Source organism: Euprymna scolopes, chromosome 20 (assembly GCF_053919585.1).
Source record: "Euprymna scolopes isolate OS-2025 chromosome 20, ASM5391958v1, whole genome shotgun sequence".
NCBI classification, from domain to species: Eukaryota; Metazoa; Mollusca; class Cephalopoda; order Sepiida; family Sepiolidae; genus Euprymna; species Euprymna scolopes.
Genome location: NC_136501.1, coordinates 112,841,184 through 112,855,664, shown reverse-complemented (window position 1 = coordinate 112,855,664; position 14,481 = coordinate 112,841,184). Strand labels below are relative to the sequence as shown.

General features: G+C 30.6%; 1 protein-coding gene across 4 annotated transcripts in view; it reads left to right on the top strand.

Annotated features, from left to right (window-relative positions):
* Nucleotides 1–14,481, top strand: part of LOC145241571 (NADPH oxidase 2-like) — a 247,736-nt gene that overhangs the window by 211,574 nt on the left and 21,681 nt on the right. For all 4 annotated transcript variants that reach the window (XM_080104643.1, XM_080104644.1, XM_080104648.1 and 1 more), the window contains 5 exons: nt 2,151–2,269; nt 2,722–2,758; nt 3,104–3,186; nt 6,614–6,797; nt 7,783–7,907. In XM_080104643.1, the coding sequence (XP_079960769.1) occupies nt 2,151–2,269; nt 2,722–2,758; nt 3,104–3,186; nt 6,614–6,797; nt 7,783–7,907 (548 nt within the window). The remainder of the gene's footprint in view (nt 1–2,150; nt 2,270–2,721; nt 2,759–3,103; nt 3,187–6,613; nt 6,798–7,782; nt 7,908–14,481) is intronic.

Here is a 14,481-nt window from a genome sequence, read left to right as displayed (position 1 = left end):
GTGTTTGTTTTTACACATAAATAAAAAGTGTTTTAAATAATTGGGTACTAAGTAGAACGTCCTCCAGTACGAAAGGGTGAATGCGGTATTATGGTGAAAGAAGATACTAGCTAAGAGAAACTTGTTTAGTTCTGGAGTGACAAGGATGACCAGCGATCCCCAATTTCCTCCTTTTTTAGTTGGCCTTGTGCCTAATTTGTTTTGTTCAGCTTGAACTTACATTGAAATTTTAGCCTGAATAAAAGATTTAATATCTCAAAGTGTAGTATCTGTTCTGATGCTGCACTCTGCTTTTTTGGTCTCCGTTAATGGAAGAGAAATCCTTCATGACTGATTCATTTTTTATTTTTATTACTAACCAGGATGCCCCATTTTGGAGAAGCTGGTTCCCCCCCACATTAAAAGCTGACGTTGTGTGTAACTCTGCCCTCGTGGGGAGGCAAATAAAAAAAAAAATACTTATAAATTAACATGAATCAGTATCCTCTTCTAAATACGGCCCTGTCAGTGGGGCATTAGAATACGCCGACTGCCCCCCTGCAGAGAGTAAAAGTCCCTCAATGGGGGTCCTGGATATGACCTTAAACTATATCCAATGGTGAGGCCCCAGCTTGTAGGCTTTGGGGAGTGTGGAGCCACCCTTTAATTACCATTGCTCCCAGGTCCACTCTGACCCGGAGTGGTAGTACCTGTTAGGGTCCCAACTATGGGTTAAATAGAAACCGACGTGAAAACAACAAATATATTCTATTAAAAAAAAATTTCTTCAAAATCTTTGGATTCGGCATTAAATAACCTGAAAAGGGTTGATATGCCGTAAAACAAAAACAACCAACCAACCTCTTCTAAATAAATTGGAACTTGATGAGAAGATCGATGACGAAAAGCTACCACATAATGAAATATTGAAAGAGGTGAAACGATACATCAGAGACAACCTCGCAACATCTCTTCTGTGAGATAGAGGTTGCAGGGAAGAGAAAAGCCTGAATAAAAGATTTAATATCTCAAAGTGTAGTATCTGTTCTGGTGCTGCTTCCTGCTCTTTTGGTCTCCGTTAGTGGAGGAGAAATCCTTCATGACTGATACATTTTTTATTTTTATTTTTTAACCAGAGTGCCCCATTTTGGGGGAGCTGGTTCCCCCCTACACACACACACACACACATTAAAAGCTTACCTTGTGTCTAACTCTGCCCTCGTGGGGAGGCAAGTAAAAAAAAAATACTTATAAACTAACATGAATCAGTATCCTCTTCTAAATAAATTGGAACTTGATGAGAAGATCGATGACGGAAAGCAACCACATAATGAAATATTGAAAGAGGTGAAATTTGAAAAAGCCGGATAAAAGTTAAAAGGATGGCGAGGAGGTCGAGGGAAGCTGATAAAAGATGGAGTGGCAAATATGAAACTGCTTCAAATCTTGATGAATTTCTTGCTTTTCCTGTTGTAACGACACTGCAAAGACCTGATATTGCAATATGGAATGAGAAAAAAAAAGGTGGTCCACCTACTAGAGCTAACAGTATCTTAGGAGACAAATTTTGATGCCGCGAGGGAGAATAAAGAAATGAGATATGAGAGGTTGATTGAGAGATATGAAGAACAAGGGTGAAAATAAGTTTCAGTCGTTTGGGGAACGAGAGGATATGTTGATCAAACGTTTCTCCACTTTTTCAAGCAGTAACTGGGCTTCCCTCATAATGAGATTAATTGAAAGACATGCAAAACAGCAGAGAAGGCGTCGCTATTTATATGGCTAAAGAGGGATGATAACACTTGGTTAGAAGAAAGTCTCTAAAACTCACCTATTGTCTCTTTAGGGACAATAGGTGAGTTTTAGAAACTTGGTAGAGGTAGTACACACCATCAGGCAGGAAAAGTTTGCATCAGTGAAGAGAAAACTCTGAGAGGACTGGGCTCGCCACGGCTACACACTTACTGGAGGAGAGAGCCTGAAACAGCATGCTGTGGTCCTCCTCTGATGATCTCAGACACACTGGATCCAACTGTGGAGCTGTGCACTTGAGAGCACTAGAAGGTTCAATGTTTATACAAAACTATATAAATAGAACATAAACTATGCAAAATGTTAATATGAAATTGTTCTTATTAAAACTTATATATTTTTTACTTTATATTAAACAGGCACCCAGTGATGACTATATATCTGTACATATTCGCCGTGTTGGTGATTGGACAAATGCACTGGCCAAGGCCTGCTTCATAGACGATAACATCACGCCAACACCTGACCAACTTCCAATGTGAGCAATAAATCGATCACTTCCAACAAAACACTATTTATTTTACATTTAAGGTTCAATGCTATAAGCGCATGATGATGATGATGATGATGATGATGATGATGATGATGATGATGATGATGATGAAAAAAATATATAATAATAATAATAAATAAATAAATATTAGCATATTTATTTCTTAAAAATTTTTCTCAGAATAGTAGATAACCTAATTTTTTGTAACTATTTACTTTGGTGCTTCATTAAAATGCTATAAACATCAGATTATTAGTTTTTCTAGATATTTTTAAAACAAATATTACATTTATTTTTAAAATGCTTTCTCATAATAGTAGATCACCTAATCTTTTCTGAAACTATTTACATTGTTACTTTATGGAAATGGTATAAGTGCCTGATTATTAATCATGAGGCTTAGAATTGAAATTTAAACAGTTCTCTTTCTATTTCAGCATGACAGTTGATGGTCCATTCGGTACAGCTACGGAAGTGTGTATTTATTGTCTACTTGTTCTTTTTCTTCTTGTTCTAAAATTTCAACTTGGAATTATCTCCCTTCTTCCTTCAGACTGTCTCTTCACAGGAACGTCTCTCAGAGTTTCAACATAAATTTCGATTTTCTTATTTTCACACTGTTTCAGGAAAGATGTTAACAATTTAACTTCTGTTGTGGCAGAATTAGCATCACGGGATAAAATTGTGTTATATTAAGCATTTTAAAATATTAATACTGATTTCATAGGCAATATTATTAACTTTACGTTGTTGAGTTTTTGTTTAACTCATTTAAATTTTTTTGTCATTTTTATTGTTTTCTTAAAATTTTATTTTCAGGATGTGTTTACGTATAAAGTGGACGTATTTATCGGCACGGGAATCGGCGTAACACCATTTGCATCTGTGCTGAAATACATCAGGTAAAAAAGGATGTAGAAATTTCCTCCATATTTTTGTACAAGTTGAATGCATATTAAAGTACTAGGAATGTGGTTCAGCCGAGAAACTATAAAATTTGTTTGTTTTTTAAATGTAATATTACTATAGTAATACGATAGCAGGTGTGTTATTTTGTGTGTCCCGTTTGCATGTTTTTTCTTCCAAGTGACTGTCGTTTAACTGTTATGACCTTCCATTTCTTTTAATAAATAATTTTACCAAGAATTCCTCATAAGTTTCGGTTTTGATTATATTAATAGCTGAAGTAATCCAAGTTATATATTTTTCTATCGCTCTCCCTCGACCCAGGACTGTACCCTAATAAACAAAGTCTCTGACAGCATAGATGCAGCCCTTTCCCTTGACACTAGTGCACAAGTGCATGTATTTGGTGACTTCAATGTCCACCACAACAACTGGCTTGGATTTTCTACTTACACAGACGCAGCTAGTAGCACAACACATACCTTCTCTATATCTCATTCCCTATCACAAATAGTTACGTTTCCAACCCGTTTCCCTGACCAGCAAGAAAAACACACATCACTTTTAGATCTGTTTCTGACCACAGTTCCCGATGATTGTGTTACAAATACTCACAGCCCACTTGGGAATGCTGATCATGTAGTGATAATAGTTGAAATCGCCCTAAACTCTAGAACCAAAACAGAAGAGCCATTGCTCAAAACAATGATATTATAAAAAGGCTGACTGGGAAGCCATAGGGGAGCTCATCAGAGATGCCTCATGGCGAAATATCTTTTCACTTCCTGCTGAACAGTGCACAAATGAGACCACTGAATGGTTCAAAACAGCAATTGAATCACATGTTCCCACGCGGAAATTTTATAGCAAGCCCCACTCTCCCCAATGGTTTACTTCTACTTGCACAACTGCCATTGCTCAAAGGCAGCATGCATATCGCAGATTTAACATGCATAAGTCCAGTTCAAACAGACAGAAGTATATAGAAGCTAGAAGTAATTGTAAGAAAGAAATAGCGACAGCTAAGAGAGAATTTACTGAAACCACCAAACAATGCATCGAAGCACAGAAATTAGGAACCCATGACTTCTGGAAAATCTACAACAGTGTAGTAAATAATGGGCAATCAACAATTCTACCACTATCCAACAATCATGAGGTTGTTTGCTTAGCAACCGAGAAGACTAACATGTTTGCCAGTCGGTTTACCTCCAACTTCACACTGGACCCTGCTAACCACTCCCTCCCTGACTTTCCTTTGTGGACAGACGCCACGCTAGACAATCTGAACATTACTCCTTCTCAGGTGCATGCTATCATAAAAAATTTTGACACTTCAAAAGCATATGGACCTTATCTCATCCCGGCTATGCTATTAAAAAAGTCCTCTGCTGAAGTAGCTCCAGTTCTCTCCAAACTTTACAACAAATGCCTTCATGAATCTTGCTTTCCTACCTGCTGGAAAATTGCTTCTGTGGTACTAGTTTTTAAGAATTCTGGCGAAAGAATTGACCCAATAAATTACCGCCCCATTAGCCTCCTGCCACTTTTCGCCAAAATATTTGAGTCCATAATTAACAAAGCTCTAGTCCACCTTACAGATATCCTAACTGTAATCTCTGAGAATATATACCATTTACTTGACAAAGCAGGGGAGGGTAGAGCAGTAGCTCTAGATATATCTAAGGCTATTAACAGGGCATGAATGTCTTCTCAGGAAAATTAGATCATACGGTATCACTGGAAGAATACTTAACATAATTAAATCCTTCTTAGATAAGAGAAAAATCCAGGTTGTCCTTGACGGTCGTACATATAAACAATATGATATAAATGCGGGAGTGCCTCAGGGGTCTATCCTTGGACCTCTATAATTCCTAATATTCATAAATGACGTCCCTGACAAAATTGTCTGTGGGATGGGTATATATGCTGATGACACCACGCTCTATAACAGACATGACAGGAAAACAAATGAACACATATCTAAAGAAATGGTAAAAACACTAGAGGATGACCTCCAATCTGTAGTGGAATGGGGACAAAAATGGATGGTCACATTCAATGCTGCCAAGACTAAACTTGTTTCCTTCAATAACTACAAGAAACCTTCTCTACCACCAATAACATCCAGACTGGCTACTGTTGTTTTGATTCTCCCCCCCCTCCCACCAAATACTACTTCCACTTTTTTTTTTTTTAACATCTCTCTCCATCCGGACTGGCTACTGTTGTTTTGATTCTCCCCCCCCCCAATACTAGTTCCACTTTTTTTTTTTAACATCTCTCTCCATCCGGACTGGCTACTGTTGTTTTGATTCTCCCCCCCCCTCCCACCAAATACTACTTCCACTTTTTTTTTTTTAACATCTCTCTCCATCCGGACTGGCTACTGTTGTTTTGATTCTCCCCCCCCCCAATACTAGTTCCACTTTTTTTTTTTTAGCATCTCTCTCCATCCGGACTGGCTACTGTTGTTTTGATTCTCCCCCCCCCTCCCACCAAATACTACTTCCACTTTTTTTTTTTTAACATCTCTCTCCATCCGGACTGGCTACTGTTGTTTTGATTCTCCCCCCCCCCCCAATACTAGTTCCACTTTTTTTTTTTAACATCTCTCTCCATCCGGACTGGCTACTGTTGTTTTGATTCTCCCCCCCCTCCCACCAAATACTACTTCCACTTTTTTTTTTTTTAACATCTCTCTCCATCCGGACTGGCTACTGTTGTTTTGATTCTCCCCCCCCCTCCCACCAAATACTACTTCCACTTTTTTTTTTTTAACATCTCTCTCCATCCGGACTGGCTACTGTTGTTTTGATTCTCCCCCCCCCCAATACTAGTTCCACTTTTTTTTTTTTAGCATCTCTCTCCATCCGGACTGGCTACTGTTGTTTTGATTCTCCCCCCCCCCTCCCACCAAATACTACTTCCACTTTTTTTTTTTTAACATCTCTCTCCATCCGGACTGGCTACTGTTGTTTTGATTCTCCCCCCCCCCAATACTAGTTCCACTTTTTTTTTTTAACATCTCTCTCCATCCGGACTGGCTACTGTTGTTTTGATTCTCCCCCCCCCCCCCCAATACTAGTTCCACTTTTTTTTTTTTAACATCTCTCTCCATCCGGACTGGCTACTGTTGTTTTGATTCTCCCCACCCCCCAAATACTACTTCCACTTTTTTTTTTTTTCGGGATTCCTTGCTACACTACCTCAACACACCCGGACAATGCCAGGTACCCCCACTAGTCCTCTATAAGAACTGATTGTTAAAAAACGCTTTCAACCATTATGCCATGTGTGCATAAATCAAAAATATTTGTGCAATAAATTGTTTCTATTATTAAGTATTTTTCTGTATTCTAATAATCAAAAAGAAACAAAAACAGTCGATATGACTCAAGACATACTTGTTCCTTCCAGTGCGAGTCGATCTCACAGTAGCTTTTTGGAGAAAGTGTACTTCTTCTGGATCTGTCCAAACCCAAAGGCGTTTCAGTGGTTCCAAGATCTTTTGGTGATGCTGGAGAAAAAGTTCAACAAAATCGGGGAGGAACAATTTCTCAGCTACCACATTTACCTGACACAAGGCTGGGACGCAAACCAAGTAAGTCTAAAAATGTTTTTAAAAATACTTCCCCCTCTTCACCAGAACTTAGAACTTGTTTAACTGCCAAAATGTGTATTTTCTCAATACAAAATGTGTACTTCTAAATAGATTTTAACTCAAAATAATATTTAACAAAAAAAAAAAAAAAAACGCAATTCTGAATTTTGGAGATGAGATGTGAATGCTTGTGTTACGTTGATTAATCAGACTATTATTCTTATCTTTGGTGTTATTAACACAATGTTTCGGTCACTGCAACCTGCGACCTTCTTTTTTTTTTCATTGGAGTTGCCCCCCCTTTCATTGTGTTTTTTTTTTTTTTTTTTTTTTAAACCAAAAATATGCATGGGTATCGATCTTCTGTTTCAGAAAACATTTTTCCACTCATATTAACAATTACTATAGATATCCTGAAAAATTGAGTCATAGGAAAACCTTTAAAAATATCTCCCTTCTTTATGATTTACGGACCCACCTTCAAACCCACGGTTCGAATTTCTTGTAATGCAGAGCCAACCCTCTTTTTTACCTAGTTTTCAACACCCGAAGAAGGTCGCAGGTTGCAGCGACCGAAACGTTGTGCTAATAACTAGGGCTATGACAACAGCATATTCTTGTCATTATTTTGACTCTTGAGTATATATCCGATACAGTCAATCAACTGAGAACCACATACATCACTCTATATAAAAGCTTATAAGATATCAACGGATACACACTCGAGTTAAAACAATAAAAAGAATATGCTGTTGTCATAGCTCTACTAATGATGAGAATAATAGTCCAACTAATCAACATAACACAAGCCAAAAAAGAAAACACTTTTTATGCCGACACAAAATTTTGTTTCTTGCAAAGATTAGTGACTTTGCCAGACATTGTATAAATATTTTTTTTTTCTTTTTACTTTCTCAGTCCCTTCTCTTCTAAGAGATACGTTTAATAATCTATTTTGTTTTTTTTTTATTATTCATTTTTTAAGGCAGGTCACTTAATGCTCCATGCAGAAGATTCCAAAGATCCCATCACTCGATTACAACAAAAAACATTTTTTGGAAGGCCTCGATGGGATATTATTTTTACAGACATCAAACAAGCACATGAAGGGTTCGTTTATTTTTCCATTTTTTTTTTTTTTTTTTTTTGTAATGGTTGGGGTCAGTTACCGACTGTGATGAATTTCCAGTCACTTCCTCTTATTGTTCGGCGCGGAGTTGCACCCCCTTGTTTTACATTTTAAAAAGTCTTCACATGGATTAACGGATGCTAGCTTTTGTAAATCTCCTTGGCCTTCGGGTCAAGATCAGAGTGTATTTTATTTTATTTTTTTTTTTTTTTACATGGAGTTCACCACTTATCAAGGCCCAATAGCCACTCAGGGATAAGGGTTATTGTGTGTACAGTAATCAAAGGGATAGTGTAGCAATAATATTGGAGAATTGATAAGGTGTCATTACTTGGAGGGGGGGCGGTTCATCAGGAATTTGTTTATGTTGGACTTGGAGACATCCAGGTTGAAGTTGGGAGGGAAACAGGCAAGCGGAACAGAGTTCCACAGGCGTGCAGTTCTAAGAAAAAAAGCTTTGTTCATGGAATGTACTAGGAATATTTATTTACATATGTACTAGGAATATTTGTTTACATATGTACTAGGAATATTTATTTACATATGTACTAGGAATATTTGTTTACATATGTACTAGGAATATTTATTTACATATGTACTAGGAATATTTGTTTACATATGTACTAGGAATATTTGTTTACATATGTACTAGGAATATTTGTTTACATATGTACTAGGAATATTTATTTACATATGTACTAGGAATATTTTTTTACATATGTACTAGGAATATTTGTTTACATATGTACCAGGAATATTTGTTTACATATGTACTAGGAATATTTATTTACATATGTACTAGGATTATTTATTTACATATGTACTAGGAATATTTGTTTACATATGTACTAGAATTATTTATTTACATATGTACCAGGAATATTTGTTTACATATGTACTAGGATTATTTATTTACATATGTACTAGGAATATTTATTTACATATGTACTAGGAATATTTATTTACATATTTACTAGGAATATTTGTTTACATATGTACTAGGAATATTTATTTACATATGTACTAGAAATATTTATTTACATATGTACTAGGAATATTTATTTACATATTTACTAGGAATATTTGTTTACATATGTACTAGGAATATTTATTTACATATGTACTAGAAATATTTATTTACATATGTACTAGGAATATTTATTTACATATGTACTAGGAATATTTATTTACATATGTACTAGGAATATTTATTTACATATGTACTAGGAATATTTGTTTACATATGTACTAGGATTATTTATTTACATATGTACCAGGAATATTTGTTTACATATGTACTAGGATTATTTATTTACATATGTACTAGGAATATTTATTTACATATGTACTAGGAATATTTATTTACATATTTACTAGGAATATTTGTTTACATATGTACTAGAAATATTTGTTTACATATGTAATGGGAATATTTGTTTACATATGTAATGGGAATATTTGTTTACATATGTACTAGGAATATTTATTTACATATGTACCAGGAATATTTGTTTACATATGTACTAGGAATATTTATTTACATATTTACTAGGAATATTTGTTTACATATGTACTAGGAATATTTATTTAGATATGTACAAGGAATATTTGTTTACATATGTACTAGGAATATTTGTTTACATATGTACTAGGAATATTTATTTACATATGTACTAGGAATATTTATTTACATATGTACTAGGAATATTTGTTTACATATGTACTAGGATTATTTATTTAGATATGTACTAGGAATATTTGTTTACATATGTACTAGGAATATTTGTTTACATATGTACTAGGAATATTTATTTACATATGTACTAGGAATATTTATTTACATATGTACTAGGAATATTTATTTACATATTTACTAGGAATATTTGTTTACATATGTACTAGGAATATTTATTTACATATGTACTAGAAATATTTATTTACATATGTACTAGGAATATTTATTTACATATTTACTAGGAATATTTGTTTACATATGTACTAGGAATATTTATTTACATATGTACTAGAAATATTTATTTACATATGTACTAGGAATATTTATTTACATATTTACTAGGAATATTTGTTTACATATGTACTAGGAATATTTATTTACATATGTACTAGAAATATTTATTTACATATGTACTAGGAATATTTATTTACATATGTACTAGGAATATTTATTTACATATGTACTAGGAATATTTGTTTACATATGTACTAGGATTATTTATTTACATATGTACCAGGAATATTTGTTTACATATGTACTAGGATTATTTATTTACATATGTACTAGGAATATTTATTTACATATGTACTAGGAATATTTATTTACATATTTACTAGGAATATTTGTTTACATATGTACTAGAAATATTTGTTTACATATGTAATGGGAATATTTGTTTACATATGTAATGGGAATATTTGTTTACATATGTACTAGGAATATTTATTTACATATGTACCAGGAATATTTGTTTACATATGTACTAGGAATATTTATTTACATATTTACTAGGAATATTTGTTTACATATGTACTAGGAATATTTATTTACATATGTACTAGGAATATTTGTTTACATATGTACTAGGAATATTTATTTACATATGTACTAGGAATATTTATTTACATATGTACTAGGAATATTTGTTTACATATGTACTAGAAATATTTGTTTACATATGTACAAGAAATATTTATTTACATATGTACTAGGAATATTTGTTTACATCTGTACTAGGAATATTTATTTACATATGTACTAGGAATATTTATTTACATATGTACTAGGAATATTTGTTTACATATGTACCAGGAATATTTATTTACATATGTACTAGAAATATTTATTTACATATGTACCAGCAATATTTATTTACATATGTACTAGGAATATTTATTTACATATGTACCAGGAATATTTATTTACATATGTGCTAGAAATATTTATTTACATATGTACTAGGAATATTTATTTACATATGTACTAGGAATATTTGTTTACATATGTACTAGAAATATTTATTTACATATGTACTAGGAATATTTGTTTACATATGTACTAGGAATATTTGTTTACATATGTACTAGGAATATTTATTTACATATGTACTAGGAATATTTGTTTACATATGTACCAGGAATATTTATTTACATATGTACTAGGAATATTTATTTACATATGTACTAGAAATATTTGTTTACATATGTACTAGGAATATTTGTTTACATATGTACTAGAAATATTTGTTTACATATGTACTAGGAATATTTATTTACATATGTACTAGGAATATTTATTTACATATGTACTAGAAATATTTATTTACATATGTACTAGAAATATTTGTTTACATATGTACTAGGAATATTTATTTACATATGTACTAGGAATATTTATTTACATATGTACTAGGAATATTTATTTACATATGTACTAGGAATATTTGTTTACATATTTACTAGGAATATTTATTTACATATGTACTAGGAATATTTGTTTACATATGTACTAGGAATATTTGTTTACATATGTACTAGAGATATTTATTTACATATGTACTAGGAATATTTGTTTACATATTTACTAGGAATATTTGTTTACATATTTACTAGAAATATTTATTTACATATGTTCTAGGAATATTTGTTTACATATGTACTAGGAATATTTATTTACATATGTACTAGGAATATTTATTTACATATGTACCAGGAATATTTATTTACATATGTACTAGGAATATTTGTTTACATATGTACTAGAAATATTTATTTACATATGTACTAGGAATATTTATTTACATATGTACTAGAAATATTTATTTACATATGTACTAGGAATATTTATTTACATATGTACTAGAAATAATTGTTTACATATGTACTAGGAATATTTATTTACATATGTACTAGGATTATTTATTTACATATGTACTAGGAATATTTATTTACATATGTACTAGGAATATTTATTTACATATGTACTAGGAATATTTGTTTACATATGTACTAGGAATATTTGTTTACATATGTACTAGAAATATTTATTTACATATGTACCAGGAATATTTGTTTACATATGTACTAGGAATATTTGTTTACATATGTACTAGATATATTTATTTACATATGTACTAGAAATATTTATTTACATATTTACTAGGAATATTTGTTTACATATGTACTAGAAATATTTATTTACATATGTACTAGGAATATTTGTTTACATATGTACTAGGAATATTTATTTACATATGTACCAGGAATATTTGTTTACATATGTACCAGGAATATTTATGTACATATGTACTAGGAATATTTATTTACATATGTACTAGGAATATTTATTTACATATGTACTAGAAATATTTGTTTACATATGTACTAGAAATATTTATTTACATATTTACTAGGAATATTTGTTTACATATGTACTAGAAATATTTATTTACATATTTACTAGGAATATTTATTTACATATGTACTAGAAATATTTATTTACATATGTACTAGGAATATTTATTTACATATGTACAAGGAATATTTATTTACATATGTACTAGGAATATTTGTTTACATATGTACTAGGAATATTTATTTACATATGTACTAGGTATATTTATTTACATATGTACTAGAAATATTTATTTACATATGTACTGGAAATATTTATTTACATATGTACTAGGAATATTTATTTACATATGTACCAGGAATATTTGTTTACATATGTACGAGGAATATTTGTTTACATATGTACTAGAAATATTTATTTACATATGTACTAGAAATATTTATTTACATATTTACTAGGAATATTTGTTTACATATGTACTAGAAATATTTATTTACATATGTACTAGGAATATTTGTTTACATATGTACTAGGAATATTTATTTACATATGTACTAGGAATATTTATTTACATATGTACTAGAAATATTTGTTTACATATGTACTAGAAATATTTATTTACATATTTACTAGGAATATTTGTTTACATATTTACTAGGAATATTTGTTTACATATGTGCTAGAAATATTTATTTACATATTTACTAGGAATATTTATTTACATATTTACTAGGAATATTTATTTACATATGTACTAGAAATATTTATTTACATATGTACTAGGAATATTTATTTACATATTTACTAGGAATATTTGTTTACATATGTACGAGGAATATTTATTTACATATGTACTAGAAATATTTATTTACATATGTACTAGAAATATTTATTTACATATGTACTAGGAATATTTATTTACATATGTACGAGGAATATTTATTTACATATGTACTAGGAATATTTATTTACATATGTACTAGGAATATTTATTTACATATGTACTAGAAATATTTATTTACATATGTACTAGGAATATTAATTTACATATGTACTAGGAATATTTATTTACATATGTACTAGGAATATTTGTTTACATATGTACGAGGAATATTTATTTACATATGTACTAGAAATATCTATTTACATATGTACTAGAAATATTTATTTACATATGTACTAGGTATATTTATTTACATATGTACTAGAAATATTTATTTACATATGTACTAGGAATATTTGTTTACATATGTACCAGACATATTTATTTACATATGTACTAGAAATATTTATTTACATATGTACTAGGAATATTTATTTACATATGTACTAGGAATATTTGTTTACATATGTAGTAGGAATATTTATTTACATATGTACTAGGAATATTTGTTTACATATGTACTTGGAATATTTGTTTACATATGTACTAGGAATATTTATTTACATATGTACTAGGAATATTTGTTTACATATGTACTAGGAATATTTATTTACATATGTACTAGGAATATTTATTTACATATGTACTAGGAATATTTATTTACATATGTACTAGGAATATTTGTTTACATATGTACTAGGAATATTTATTTACATATGTACTAGGAATATTTGTTTACATATGTACTAGGAATATTTGTTTACATATGTACTAGAAATATTTATTTACATATGTACTAGGAATATTTCTTTACATATGTACTAGAAATAATTGTTTACATATGTACTAGGAATATTTATTTACATATGTACTAGGAATATTTATTTACATATGTACTAGGAATATTTGTTTACATATGTACTAGGAATATTTGTTTACATATGTACTAGAAATATTTATTTACATATGTACCAGGAATATTTGTTTACATATGTACTAGGAATATTTGTTTACATATGTACTAGATATATTTATTTACATATGTACTAGAAATATTTATTTACATATTTACTAGGAATATTTGTTTACATATGTACTTGGAATATTTGTTTACATATGTACTAGAAATATTTATTTACATATGTACTAGGAATATTTATTTACATATGTACTAGGAATATTTATTTACATATGTACTAGAAATATTTGTTTACATATGTACTAGGAATATTTATTTACATATTTACTAGGAATATTTGTTTACATATGTACTAGAAATATTTATTTACATATTTACTAGGAA